Genomic DNA, 14094 nt, shown 5'->3' with positions numbered 1-14094 from the left:
GCTGCTATAAGGCTAGTTGTTTAGCTGGCAAGCCACGGCGCATAGCAAATATGGAGAGTTTGCCGGAGTTAGCTGTCTACTATCATTTTTTTTCGTCTTAGATGTTAGATGTTGAGTTTACAATTGCAACTTTTTGATTGCGAATTTTCCAGACGAGTGTTTGCACTGCAAGTGATAAAGCAGATAAATGCGCTATACATATACCGCAGTATAGTTGTGACTAAATTATAATTAAATTTTACCGCTGTAACGTTCATAGCTAACTCGACTTGTAAAATTCATTAAAAAAAATAAATAATAGTACGTACTAGGTTTTCCTTAGATATTGTAACTACATACCAGTAGCTGTCTAATAATGACAAACGATCTGAGTTTGTTTACAAAAAAGGACAACTGTCACCCCGATAATAATTCATAAACACAAATGACATAACTGAGACTTAGGCTATGAAGTATGGCTCGGGTCATGGAGCTGCTGGTTTGGAAGGTACTTAGTGTGTCCGCGGTATGCTACTATAGGACTACGTGCGGTTTTACACGGTCTTTCAAGGCATGTCGGGACTGCCTGGGGCGCGGGAGCAGTAGCCTAGTCTCCCTAGGCAGAAGGTTGCCTCACACAATGTTTCCAATCAACACTGCTATGTATGGGTTTACTAGATGACAGTGAGCAGCAGGTCAACCTCTCAAACAATTCAACGTGTTTTAACCTATTATGTCAGCTTACACAGCCAAGCAGCCAATAGGGCATTCACCATGGCATTTCAAATGAGGTCTTTAAATCAACCAGCACAGCATCCAGCCCATTGTAGTTGAGGCATGCCATGCTGTCATGCCCCTAAAGGTTGGGATGTGATTGGTTGGGAGCAGAATATGCCCAATCACTGTAGTGATGTTGCCATGCAGTAGTAAAAGGTCATGCAACAGGCATTTGGCCTTTTTCCTCTCTGTTCAGTCTCTAATGGGTTATTTGTATCAAGGCAAGACAAGTCCCGGTTCCATTGCCAGCCAGAATGCCACTTACCCTCATAATAACTCGACTGGAAAACACTTTTGAAATCAAGGAAAGGGGCGCTAAAGAATGGGGAATCTGGAGGACAGAGAAGAGATGGGATAGGGGCAGGGAGGGAGGGAGGGAGGGAGGGAGGGAGGGAGGGAGGGAGGGAGGAAAAGAGAAAAATAAGGTGATAAGAACAGACGAGATGGAGGGAGGAAAAGAAGATCCAGCCCGGTCACTCTGTTGCATGCGAAAGGTGAAATGAGAATCATAGTGCATCATTTCCAATGACAGAGACATTACACAGTAGTAGACAAGTCCTCTACTCTAACTAGCTCTTTGTACGTGGAGCTGGTTGCACAGCAAATATCTGCTCACCATGACTGCAGTTGGCACAGGCTGTACTGGGTAAAAAGTCTCATGCCACTGTACCATCCACCGTCCCAACCATCACTACCTCATCCATTCCTATTGCAACAACCTCATCTGTTTTCCTGCTTATGCCCTCTACAGGACACAGGTACTTACAAATACCTTACGCATAACAAAAACGCTCTTAGTCTCATGGCTCTATATTTAAAGGGGGAGAAAGGACTTACTGCCAGACAAAAAGACTCGAACATCACTCAAGTTCACTGCCGTTTAATCCAACACTCAAAACCCAAGCTCTGACTAGCCCTGCTCTTCCTCTGGCTTCAAAAGATCCAAGCGTTCCGATTGCCTTGCCTGCGTCTAGGAGAAATGCTTCTTGTGATATGGGAACGCCATGTCATGGTCAATCATAAGCACTCCCCTGGGAGTTGTAACTCTCAGTAGCTCAGAGGAGTCTAAAGCATTATGCTTTAGGTACCTCCTGTGGCATGGGATTCTGTTGTACCAGGTAACACGCGGACTGTGACAGCAAAACTGAACAAAGTCTGTTTTTGTCCTCCCTCACCTCTCCTCATCCCTCCATTCCTGGCTGTGAGAGAACAACACCTGGTGATCCCTCACTCTTTCTCCAGAAAACACACACACACACACACACACACACACACACACACACACACACACACACACACACACACACACACACACACACACACACACACACACACACACACACACACACACACACACAGCCAAAACCCCTAACCCACATTGGCTGCAGCCCTGACTGACTGCATAAGTTAGCATTTCTATGCAGACAGACACTACCTGAATATTTATCTGTCTATCACACTCACTTTGGAGAAAACAAGGCCTAAGCACCAGGCTTACACAGTGCTCCTTAGCCGAATAGGACAAACATGTCTCAAGCCCTACCACTAGAGGGCGTCTGAGTGTTTTTTGCACAGTTGGTACTGTACTGTACTAGAGACCACAATTCAAGACAAACAGTGCTGTTTGAGTTGGAATGAATACTGAATCCAAAGGAAATGTTTGAACAATATTTTCCTTAAGGTGTGACCTATTTCCATTGGGGTTAGGCAGTTTGCGTTTGGCATGACTGCAGCCTGCACTGAGCAACCACGCAGGAAATTATTTAGTCTCCAATGCTCATGTTACTATAAAAAACGGTGCCCATGCATGTCCCTTCAAGTCTGAAACTGCAAGTGGACTTCTTTCAGGTAACTTGCCCTGTGCAAACAAACATAAGCAATCTAACAACTCTGCATTCAGTCTCTAGTGTACAAAAACACACTTTTTCAAACTCCACCCACCTCCGACCTTTCTTTCGCAATCTCTCACAAAAACAATCAGACAAGTTGTGCAGCATCTAACAGCCTTTCCTTCCTGATACTCCAATCTCACTCAACAACATACTGCCAATAACTGTTGCACCATGGATTACAAGCTTACAGAAAAAATAATAATATCAAACTATTTTCTGACTTGGTTTAATCCCCCAAAATCCACTGTATTGCAGTTATTTAACAAAGACATTGAACATTTTGAATGGCTGCAGAAATCTCTCAAGGTCCTTTTTGACTTACATTTCTTTCTCTCTAAAAATAATAAGCAGACTTGCCCATGATAGACTAATGAATAATAGAATACCTCTGTCTATTTCTGTATAAACTATGCATGACCAATGAGATTCGAGACGTTGGCATGAATAAACAAATAGACACACTTCATTGCTTACATCCAATGCCATGTGCAGAGTTGAAATCCAACCTTAATGAACACACACTTATTGTTCCTAGGGTTAATCTAATCATGCAGACACACACAGACACACACACACACACACACACACACACACACACACACACACACACACACACACACACACACACACACACACACACACACACACACACACACTTAAAAAACTAAATGCCAGGAGCTTTTGCAATATCAATGGGAAGACAATACATCCAGACCATATCAAACAAGATCAATGTCAATCCCTTTAAGAAAAGATAAAACCTCAACGCCCCTTAAACAGTACAGTATTTTTCACCTGTAATCTTCCCCTTTAATGATTGTCTTTAGCAATCTGGAAGCTATTCACAACACACAAACTGCCCAATAACTGCCAACCAAAAGGCAAAACATGCCAGCAGCATGTGCAAACCGTAAATACTCACTCTTTCACTCTTCAATAACTCATGGTAGCAGCACGGCAACACAATATTCTATGCTGTTCCCATCACTTGTAAACAGAAAAACTCCATGTGGTCTGATGAAACAGGAGCTACATTTGTCAAAAAGGCACAAAAAAATATCTGCTATCTAAATACAATATGCTGCGCCAAGCTGTGTACACAAGCACAACACCTTCAGTAATGGTGCAGCTTCTCCAGATATAGAAGCTGAGAGACTAAGAGCATCGGAGTTCATAACTCTTCTTGAAGACACAGAAGGAGCCACCACAACAAGAGGAGGAGGAGAGGGAGCAGGAGGGTTGCAGCTGCCACTCAGACACCCATGTGCTGCCTAGAAGGAAGGGAAGGACTGACAGAGTGTGTGGAAGAGGGAAGAAAGGCTGGGGGGTTGAAGATTTACCTCCCCAGTTGTTATCGTCAGTCAGCGCCGACAGGTCCAAGCGGGGTACGTCCTCGCCACATTCCTGGTCCGAACTCCGGCCGATGACCCCCCTCCTGTCGGCCGTTTCACAGCTACTAGGCAGCTCCTGGATCTTCATACTACTGAGTCGTGTCTGCACAGAGAGACACAAAACAACAAGGGCTGGGAGTGAGCATGCTCCTTAAGTTCAGCCATACGCTGCCTCTGCCTGGCCCAGCCTACCACAGCCCTTGCAGGGGGGTTGACAACACTCCTGATTGGTCCACTGGGCGTGTCTGTCTGTGTGTGTGTGTGTGTGTGTGTGTGTATGAGGTTTTGCCCCTCCTCTTTTCCCTCTGGGTTCCCACCCCTTCCTCTCTCTTTCTCTGTGCATATGCACTGATCCTTTGGAGTGGTTTGCCTCACAGTAGCCAGAGCAGAAGGGAGGGGGAGAAAAGGAGGAGGAAAAGAAGGAGGAGGGAGAGGAGGAGGTATGGCAAAGAAAAGCAAGCAGATTATTCGCCAGACGCCAGCACACAGGCAGAGATTTTTTCCCTCTCTTCTGCTGCAGAAAGACATCCTTGCCTTGGATCATGGAGGAGTTCTCTCTTCCTCTTTGGGCTCTCGCCTTTCCTCCTCTCCTGTGCTCTCTTTCCCCATCGTTTTTCTTTCCCTCTTCCGAACCCCCCTCTCCCAATCATTTTCTACCCTCTTCACCTTCCCTCCCCTTATCTGCAAATACCATTATCTCTGTCGTTGTTAATCAAATACTCTTTCAACATCTCCCCGTTCTTAGCCCTTTTCAATGCACAACCAAATGGAAGCTTTTTGACCATAGCACTCAAACATCCTATCAGATGCCAGCCTAGCAAAACGTTAACAATCCCTCACCATTACCGAAAGTGAATTCAGATGGTGGGTCATGCAGGCAGGGCGTGCGTCCAAAACAGACAGGACTTTGTGCTAAACTGGGGGGGGAGCTAGCTTCCCCACTTCCCTCTAGCCTCTGCCTAGGCGTGGGACAGAGTTATTTTAGGAACAGATCAGGGATTAAAACTGCCCCAGCCTCATAAATGCCACCTATAAAAGGAACTGCCATTGAGGGTGTTGTGTAACTGGGGGGTGAAAGGTCAACGTTACTGTAATGCCAATGATAGGGAGTTGTCAAGTGCTCTCAGCTGTTGATTGGCAAATAGCTTTGATGTGACTGATAGTTGTAATTTGTCCCAGTCCCCCAGATATCCAACGCTGGGGACCATAGACATCTTGGCCATGTTCTGTTATAATCTCCATCCGGCACAGACAGAAGAGGACTGGCCACCCCACATAGCCTGGTTCCTCTCTAGGTTTCTTCCTAGGTTTTGGCCTTTCTAGGGAGTTTTTCCTAGCCACCGTGCTTCTACACCTGCATTGCTTGCCGTTTGGCGTTTTAGGCTGGGTTTCTATACAGCACTTTGAGATATCAGCTGATGTACGAAGGGCTAGATAAATACATTTGATTTGATAATAGACCATGTAACAACGCACATTTAAACACTCAATCTGAATCTCAAAATATCCTTCCTTTTCACTCTTAATCTCGCCTTTCCTACCCTTCAGTCAAGAAGCACACTATCATTGTTTACTAGGAAAGTGGTTGTGGCCACACAGTGTGTGTGTGTGTGTTTTGCAAACATGCGTGTAGCTGGAACACACACACACTGTGTGTAACAGGACACCGTCAAAAGTAATCTAACCCTAGTTCTAAAAAAGCGAGTGACTCTCAGATTCAAAAGCACCTCATGTTACAGAACACAAGCAAACAAACACTTCAGAAGGAAAACAACTACTACTCAACCCCATAATCAATGACAACTCATTTAGGCTCATTTGATTGATATGGGGCCATTACCAGGCTGTGAGGTCAAACAATAGAAACCTCTTGACTACATCTGAAGTTGTGAAGAAAGAGCTGATTACCTTGAGATTGACTGGGGTCAAAGACGCCCAAAGAAGGACAACACTGCTACAAAACATGTGTTCTTTGCCCTCTCTCCCTTCAACTGTTTCAAAGCACACTACTTCTTACACAACAATTCACCCCATGTCATTTCTGCAATGCAGATCTCTGTTGGGTACTGAAACTAGTCCCCCTTGATACCACCAAACGGGTCATTGACATGCAAATTAGGACAATTTAATCAAATGCTTTCAAAGCATCACCCCCCCATTAGAGGTTATGCAGAGAAAGGACTAGAAATGTATGTGATCAAATCACGTTTCACACATGGACGAGCTAATGATCGGTTTGACTCAATCTTTTCAGTCGCATGAATCATCATCCTTATTGCGGTTAATGATCACATTGCTGTAAGAATAACAATAAAAACGATATGATATATAGCAGCAGTCAAAAGTTTGGACACACCTATTCATTCGAGGTTTGTTCTTTATTTTTACTTTCTACATTGTAGAATAATAGTGAAGACATCAAAACTAGGAAATAACACATATGGAATCCTGTAGTAACTAAAAAAGTGTAATATTTTATATTTGAGATTCTTCAAAGTAGCCACCCTTGAGTGTGCAAAGTTGTCTTCAAGGCAAAGGGTGGCTACTTTGAAGAATTTCAAATATAAAACACATTTTTATTTGTTTAACACTTTTTTGGGGTTACTACATGATTCCATGTGTGTTATTTCATAGTGTTGATGTCTTCACTATTATTATACAATGTAGAAAATAGTAAAAATAAAGAAAACCCTTGAATGAGTAGGTGTGTCCAAACGTTTGACAATATTACTTAAAAAAAAAAAAAGTATTAATGTACCATCACAGTAGTCATTTTCAGCAAATGTTTCTATCAACAAGTCTCTGGAAAATACTACACACAACAGAAATATAAACATCTGTATACAGTCCCTATCATTTCAGGATTAACCCAGACTCACTAGAAGACAGAACAGCTTGACCGCGGCTACCACTACCCTGTCTGTAAATATCACTGCCACACTAACTGTACATAACCTACTGCACTATAATCCTTTGTCCTAGCACAACTCAACTACTGATCACATTACATCATCACTAGTCGCCCTGGGTAGAGTGATGCAGAGGGAGACCAGGGTACTAGCATTCAGCATTGCAGATAGAAATTGTATGAATAAATATAGCTAGTATGATTCCTTTACTCTAAATGTCAGTGAAAGACATATCTGTTCTACTAAATATATTTCTATCTGAACGTTCCACAATGTTGTGCTCGGGCTTTGGGCTTGGATTTGTCCCACAGTGGGTGTTCTTTCCATTGTTAATCTGTGTGTTAGGGGTTTTATAGACAGGCGACACACAAACACATGATGGATTTAGGAGGATGAGGCTGGGGTGGTAATGACAGACACAGACAGGGTGGAGAGAAGGGGCTCGTCTGGGAGGGTAGCATCACATTGGATGAGGAGGCTTGATACACAGCCACAAGTGACACGTACGCTAGAACCCGCACACCCACACGAGCAATAACCCCCTTCACCCACATTTTTGTGATCCATTATTACTACAGTACAATCCTGAGATTTTCACAATATTATACAGATGCAAGAAATCAGACTCTCCACCAAGTAAGCGTCATGTTGTTTTTTTTGTTGGAGGGGGTTGCTCAAATTGACATGCTGTCCAAGCATTCATCCAAACACATAAGTTCCCTTTGACAGTTGAAATGTCTTTTGCGGCAGGGTACTAAGCAGTACAGTACTGTAGGCATTACAGATAAAGACAAAAGACTTGTTTGTACAGTTACATTCCAGGTCCCATTGATCTGTACTGGTTTCAGTGGTCCATAACTGATGTGTGGAAGTCTTTAATCTCTTAAACCAGTCCTTACTCCCTGTACCTCCACTGGCCTTGGACTGTGTGTGAAGTATTGGGGACAGGGCTGAGAATGTGGTCACACACACACACACACACACACACACACACACACACACACACACACACACACACACACACACACACACACACACACACACACACACACACACACACACACACACACACACACACAATGGAACAGTGAGCTCTAGAAGCCATGTCATCAGGTGTCATCAGGTGTCATCAGGTTAAAGAGGCTCAGGCATGCCACACACTGATACACGTCAGAGTGTGTGGTGACCGAGGCCACCACTCACTAAAGCCAAGGCTGTAAAAGACTCTGTCCAAAAACGTTTTATGACGGTGTGAAAGCCAAACAGGTCAAATTAACATGTTTCTCACATCTTTCACGTTGACTTGAGTTGCTTCTAGGATAACAAGCAACATACGGATGAAGAAGCGTTCCATCGTGTAAACGACTGAAACACTAGAAGGCTGTCTTTGTTATGAAGAACAAATGACTGAAACACTAGAATGCTGTCTTTGTTTTGAAGAACAAACGACTGAAACACTAGAATGCTGTCTTTGTTTTGAAGAACAAACGACTGAAACACTAGAAGGCTGTCTTTGTTATGAAGAACAAAATGACTGAAACACTAGAATGCTGTCTTTGTTTTGAAGAACAAATGACTGAAACACTAGAATGCTGTCTTTGTTTTGAAGAACAAACGACTGAAACACTAGAAGGCTGTCTTTGTTATGAAGAACAAATGACTGAAACACTAGAATGCTGTCTTTGTTTTGAAGAACAAATGACTGAAACACTAGAATGCTGTCTTTGTTTTGAAGAACAAACGACTGAAACACTAGAAGGCTGTCTTTGTTATGAAGAACAAATGACTGAAACACTAGAATGCTGTCTTTGTTTTGAAGAACAAATGACTGAAACACTAGAATGCTGTCTTTGTTTTGAAGAACAAACGACTGAAACACTAGAAGGCTGTCTTTGTTATGAAGAACAAATGACTGAAACACTAGAAGGATGTCTTTGTTATGAAGAACAAATGACTGAAACACTAGAATGCTGTCTTTGTTTTGAAGAACAAACGACTGAAACACTAAAAGGCTGTCTTTGTTTATGAAGAACAAACGACTGAAACACTAGAAGGCTGTCTTTGTTATGAAGAACAAATGACTGAAACACTAGAAGGCTGTCTTTGTTATGATGAACAAACGACTGAAACACTAGAAGGCTGTCTTTGTTATGAAGAACAAACGACTGAAACACTAGAAGGCTGTCTTTGTTATGAAGAACAAACAACTGAAACACTAGAAGGCTGTATTTGTTATGAAGAACAAACGACTGAAACACTAGAAGGCTGTCTTTGTTATGAAGAACAAACGACTGAAACACTAGAAGGCTGTCTTTGTTATGAAGAACAAACGACTGAAACACTAGAAGGATGTCTTTGTTATGAAGAACAAACGACTGAAACACTAGAAGGCTGTCTTTGTTATGAAGAACAAACGACTGAAACACTAGAAGGCTGTCTTTGTTATGAAGAACAAACGACTGAAACACTAGAAGGCTGTCTTTGTTATGAAGAACAAACGACTGAAACACTAGAAGGCTGTCTTTGTTATGAAGAACAAATGACTGAAACACTAGAATGCTGTCTTTGTTTTGAAGAACAAACGACTGAAACACTAGAAGGCTGTCTTTGTTATGAAGAACAAACGACTGAAACACTAGAAGGCTGTCTTTGTTATGAAGAACAAACGACTGAAACACTAGAAGGCTGTCTTTGTTATGAAGAACAGTAAACTTTAGTTACAGTTTAAACAGACAACATAAAACTGAGCTTCAACAATACCGTTAAAAATATGCTTTAAAACAATACCGTTAAAAATATGCTTTAAAACAATACATCTAGTCAAGACATCCATCTGCCTTTGGCTGCATCCCAAATTCCCTTCATAGTTCACTACTGTTGACCAGCGCCCCTAGGGAACACAGCCTCGGTCTTAGTAGACCGATCAAGAGCACTAATCTACTTAGTACACTAATTGGACCTGCTGTCAGTAGTACGCTCTGATGTCACTAGGTGCTGGGATCCCTCATGCCACCACCTCTGATCTGACACCAACAACCAGCAGAGAGGTTGGCACAATGACACTGCCACCATGCCAGGCACAGACTGCATCTCAGTGGGTGCAGCTTGTTCTGAGGTGGTGAATGTGGAGGAGGTGGAGACAGAGAATTGTGTCACTAAGACCCATCTGGACTGTGTGTGTGTGTGTGTGTGTGTGTGTGTGTGTGTGTGTGTGTGTGTGTGTGTGTGTGTGTGTGTGTACAGTTCTGTTGTAGAGTCACATTAAGTGTAACAGATTAGCCTACTGTACTAGAAAGCAGATGGAGCAGTAGATTACATAGGACTGTTTCCATCTGTATACCACCTTAGCAACTATGCTAAATAGCTTCAGCTGCTTCTGATGTTTTGAATAGCTACACAGTGCTTCACATTCTGAAGTGATACAGAGCTGCAGTGGAAAACGTTGACAGCATTTCCCATCAAGATGTGTGGATAAGTCGTTTTTTTGTGTGGTCGATTTTCATTCAAGGAAAAGCTCAAACTTTGTTTCGGTTTCTTTTCTACTTCTTTCCATATTGTGTCAATAGTAGTGATTCATTATTGCTTAGCTGTCAATCTCTCCAAGGGATGTTTGCTTTTCCCCTAAAGAGAAGATGTTTGGCTGCAACATTTTGACTAGCAGAGATGTGGTAGTTCCACATTGCAGTGAGTGGACCAAAATAGTATCTCATTTATCTGCTCCAGTTGTTCATTGGTCAGGAACAAACTCTAGATGTTCCCTCAGACCCCTCCTATTCCCCCAGACCCCTCCTATTCCCTCAGACCCCTACACTCCCAAACAATCACCTAGTCTACTGAGAGACTCTGGCCCTATCTTCCGCAAGCAGTGTGAACACAGGAAGCCTAGGAGATCTAGCATGTACATGCAGGGAATTTCAGTGAAAGAGGAAGAGAGAGAGAGGAGATAGGAGAGGGAGAAGAGAGAGGAGAGTAAGAGAGAGAATAAAGAGAGAGACAGAGAAAGAGAGGAGAGAGAGAGAGAGAGAATAGAGAGAGAGTGTGAGAGAATAGAGAGATAGAGACACTCAACTCACCCATGAAGGAGTCAGAAGACTGGGTTCCTTTCTTTGACTGTCATTTCTGATAGAGGGGTGAAAACATAGACATGTTGCGTCACCTTTCCTCATGTGAGAATCACACCCTAGCAAGGACACGGGTGCTTTCCACCCAGCCAGGAGCCCGTAGAACAGCGTGCCGAGTTGAGTTTAGGAAGGCTCTCTCGCCCCTAACTCCCCAATGTCAGCGGCATTCTCAAGTCTATCAGATTAAAAACTTTGTTAAATAAATGTTGCCCGATAAAGACAGGTGCAGTGACACAATGGAACCAGGCCTCAGGGAGTCCGTCAGAGCCTTAGCAACACAACAATCCTTCTTTAAATAACAGCGTCACATTACCTTAGTACAGTGTTTCCCAAACTCTGTCCTCGGGACCCCAAGAGGTGCACGTTTAGTTTTTAACCCGAGCACTACACAGCTGACGGTCAGTTGATTACCTCAATCAGCTGTGTAGTGCTCGGGTTAAAAACTAAACGTGCACCTCTTGGGGTCCCGAGACCGAGTTTGAGAAACACTGCCTTAGTATCTAGATTAAGTTGTGAAAATGGTCGGTATTCGCTACTTCTGTTGGAGAACTTTGCTATCTAAATTAACAGGTGAAAAATGGTCAGTAGTAGTTACAAGCATTTTAAAGGGGTTCAAATGTCACAATGCTTACCGGTTGTCTGATGACTCCATGTTGTTTGATCTGGCTTCGTCATGTACTCTTGATATGCATTCTTTTAGCTGTAGAAAATAGAATACATAACATTTTATTACTCTCTCTCTAATGGAGATTACGGTATGTATCAATGTGCAACGCTGATCCTGACATGCTTCCATCAGACATCTATGTCTGGAGCAAAAAAATATTTCAGGGGAAATTATGTTTGGAGAACATTTGACATAAACAGTGTGCCGAGACCCGGTTTACACAATTACACAGGACTTGTTACTCTGTTTGCCTTGGCCATTAGATAAATAAAACACATATCAAATCTAGCAAAACATTTATATCACATTACTCATAAGTATCTATTTAAAAACAAGTCAACGAGTCAAATCACCAGTTGGTTATAGAAACAGGTTCCAGAACAGGTGGTGGAGTGGGGTGGGTCACACCAACTAACGAGGGGATGTAGTGTACAGCGTGTACTGTTCTATGGGGCTGTGGTGTTCTGTACACTATGACACCTCCGGGACTAACCCTCTGGGAGGCTTTGTAGGGCCTTAATGACTCCCCATGGGCTTTGGGCACACTCTGCTAGAGTGCCTACCAGATGTGGGTTCCAATGTTATTTGTATTTGTTAAAGTAGATTCGGTGCACTTGATTGAGCTTGCTTGGAGCAACCGAAGTAATAGAACCGTCCCAAAAGTGCAAACCCCGACCGTCTAGCAGTATTCGAGAGAAAACAAATACTATTTGAGCCCAGGTCTTTTACAGTAGCTACGCTCCTGTTACATCAGCCAACCCCCTCTGTCAGTCACTCCCTGTCCTGCCAGCCAAGGTCAAGACATCGCCACTACAGTATGTATGCCAGGATTTCAGGTGTCTTACTACCCTTTAAGCTGTTGGCAGGCAACTGTTTGCTGACAAAGGATTCTCTGCTGCATTTGATACATACCGAGGCTGCATCTCAATTAGCAATATTAAAATACTGGGGAACCTGGTTTAGTCCGCCTGCAGTTTGGAAGCATATTTCTGAGACAATGACGTAATGACTTGAGGTAGACAATCCCATACCCTCCAGCATAATGAGACAATTAAATAGGAAACATACTAAAATATGCCGTGAGGGCCTACATTTTGAATATCAAATTCAGCCTTCCAAGAGTCCAATATCATATTGCGACACACCTGATGTTATGGTATGTTTTCTTAATTTGCTATGCATTTATTTTGCACACATAGACAACGTCACTGAGGTTAGCAGTAATTACCTTAACTCCGATACAAAACACTGTTCTGAACATGACGGTCTCGAACCCTGAACGACAACAAGCCCTTGCTACACAACAACACAGTACATGTGCTCCTTCCTCTTCTTCAAAAGCAAATGCTAATTGAACCTCAGTGAACCTTGTTAACGCGCTGCCCTGCAAGTTAGAGTGTTCCAGGGAGGGAGGTTGCCTCGCATTTAGCGAAGCGCTAGAGCACGCTGCCTGGCCTATCACGTGCCTCTTAAGCCTATGTAAGATTGATTAGGAATCCAGCCATTGGCGGCTATGCTGATGTTTATGCCAATGTTCTCTATCTACCTCCATCTCTCTGCTGTCCCCGATTTAGCAGTTCTTGTGAAACATCACCAATTACTCAGCAGTGACTCATAGCAGCCATTAAGAGTAGACGGGGGTTGGTGGTAAGCCAGACGTCACACCAGCGAAGTGAAAAACACCACAGTGGCGTAGACCTTGTCTGCATCACAATGTTTTGTGGGAGAAGAAGAGGGAGGATTATGAGAACCAGGGTCCAGGGAACTTAAAGGGTCAGGTTGCTCTTTGGGAGTATTAAACATGACACTATGAAAATAAATGATGAACGTGCACCGCAAAATAAGCAAACAAGTTTGCTTCAGAGATTTGGTAAACAGGAAGTAATTGTCTTAGATGTGCTGTTTTGAATGTTAGACCTCCACCTGAATTCAACAAGGGACCTGCATGACATGGCAACAACAGACACACATCTGCAATGAGAAGGAGCGAGAGAGACAGAGAAAGAAAGAGAGGAGGAGAGAGAGTGACTTACCGCGTGGGGGTCCTGGTTGTCACTAAGCTGGCCAAGCGTGGGGCTCTGGTGGCAGTGTTTAGGCTTCCTGGGTCTGGGGCCCTCGTGGTGGAGCCCTCCCTGGCTAGTCTGATAGTCCCTCCAGACTCCTTCCTCACCCACGCTGATGCCACAGCTGATAGTTCTGCTAACGCTGCCGGCCGCTGGGATGTTCTCCTTGTTGATGTCTCCTTCCCCCAGAGACGAGGATCTGTTTTCAAATGGAGAGAAAGGAAATAAGAGGAATCAAACGGACTCTCTCCCTTTCTCTCTCTGTAACAAAGCGGCCTGGGTTCCAAATGACAAG

General features: G+C 43.4%; 1 protein-coding gene across 1 annotated transcript in view; it reads right to left on the bottom strand.

Moving 5' to 3' along the window:
• Nucleotides 1-14094, bottom strand: part of LOC118380070 (protein FAM13A) — an 82618-nt gene that overhangs the window by 10757 nt on the left and 57767 nt on the right. Inside the window, 4 exon segments of the mRNA XM_052464806.1 lie at nt 3989-4142; nt 11022-11067; nt 11702-11769; nt 13770-13998. Coding sequence (XP_052320766.1) covers nt 3989-4142; nt 11022-11067; nt 11702-11769; nt 13770-13998 — 497 coding nt within the window.

The sequence above is a fragment of the Oncorhynchus keta genome, chromosome 16 (assembly GCF_023373465.1).
Source record: "Oncorhynchus keta strain PuntledgeMale-10-30-2019 chromosome 16, Oket_V2, whole genome shotgun sequence".
Taxonomy (NCBI): Eukaryota; Metazoa; Chordata; class Actinopteri; order Salmoniformes; family Salmonidae; genus Oncorhynchus; species Oncorhynchus keta.
The sequence above is the reverse complement of the archived record's forward strand: the minus strand, read 5'-3'. Positions and strand labels throughout refer to the sequence as shown.